This window comes from Symsagittifera roscoffensis, unplaced genomic scaffold (assembly GCF_963678635.1).
Source record: "Symsagittifera roscoffensis unplaced genomic scaffold, txSymRosc1.1 SCAFFOLD_184, whole genome shotgun sequence".
Classification (NCBI taxonomy): domain Eukaryota; kingdom Metazoa; phylum Xenacoelomorpha; order Acoela; family Convolutidae; genus Symsagittifera; species Symsagittifera roscoffensis.
The window spans coordinates 72,219-73,520 of NW_026971686.1; the positions used below are offsets into that span (position 1 = coordinate 72,219).

A 1,302-nucleotide genomic window follows, 5' to 3' on the forward strand; every position below is an offset into this window, starting at 1 on the left:
ACACGATAGGGACAAAACGGGGTTTGCTTGCGAGCTGGGATTGTTCCAATGGAAAACGATGCCTTTTGGCTTTTGGAACGCGAAAGCCACGTTTCAGCGACGAATGGCACAGGCACTAACAAGTGTGACGGAGAAGTATTGCAACTTGGTGATAAGTTACGTGGACGACGTGGTGATTGCAACACCTACCCTGGAGGACCACATCGAGCGACTGGACGGAGTATTTGCATGAATGAAAGGGGCCGGATTAAAATGTAAACCCCCGAAATATGGATTTCTAAAGGACTCGATAAAATACCGGGGGAGGATGGTAGATAAACATGGCATCCGACCAGACCCAGATGCGGTAAAAGCAGTGTTGACTTGGAAGTCGCCAAAAACTGAGCATCAGCTGATGAGCTTTCTTGGTTACGCCAACTACTACAGAGAGTTCATCAAGGGTTATGCGGACAAAGTGCATCCGATGCAACAGCTCATGAGGCATAAGGGCAAGAATTTTACGTGGAATAACGCGGCGGAAGAATCAATTCAAAGAATAAAAAGAGAATTATGTGAAGCACCTGTGCTAGGCATGCCTACAGAGAAGGGAATGTACGTACTGGACACAGTGGCATCAGTAATCGCGATCTCTGGCATACTCCATCAAGAACAGGAGTGGAACAGGAAGACTGTCTTTAGACCAATAGCCTACGGAAGCAAGTCTTGAGCGACACCGAAATATAGTACGGGGCACCCAAAGCGGAGATGTTTGCGGTTCTCACCTTTGTGGAAAATAACAGGGCGTATCTAGGCAGCGAGCCTTTCAAACAACGGGTCGACAACAAGGCACTCAGTTGGTTGAAGACGTACTCGACGGATCAAAGCTACATCGGGAGATGGATAGTATGGCTGGATGGTTACAATATGATAATTGAACATAGGACGAGAGACAAACGCCAAAATGCCGACAGCTTGAGTAAGAAAACGGAATTCTACGAGAGGCAGGAGCAGAAGGAGGCTGATAGGCCCGAGATAAAAGATGGTTTTTCATTCATGTACAGGGAAACGTACGTTGGCCTACCGCTCACGAGATGGCTCGACAAAATTGGCAAACCGATAGAAGATCACCCTGAATTACCCACTGAGCATCGGGAAACAGCGATTTTGAATGGAAAATCCCGCCCAACCCCGTAGAAATCATGCTCAAGTCAAAGATAGTCAGAGAGACGCTGAAGGCGGAAGGTTACGACCTCGACGAAGTCGACACAGGGAAGGCGACGGTAAGGCAGCAGCTAAAACGATTGCTTGAGAAACTACCGATGA

At 47.8% G+C, this 1,302-nt stretch overlaps 1 protein-coding gene across 1 annotated transcript; it reads left to right on the plus strand.

The window, feature by feature from the left end:
- The first annotated feature begins 307 nt into the window (after nt 1-307).
- LOC134856647 (uncharacterized) lies at nt 308-706 on the plus strand. Its single transcript, XM_063872927.1, has one exon. The coding sequence runs from the start codon at nt 308-310 to the stop codon at nt 704-706; it is 399 nt and encodes a 132-aa protein (XP_063728997.1).
- The last annotated feature ends 596 nt before the right edge of the window (nt 707-1,302 follow it).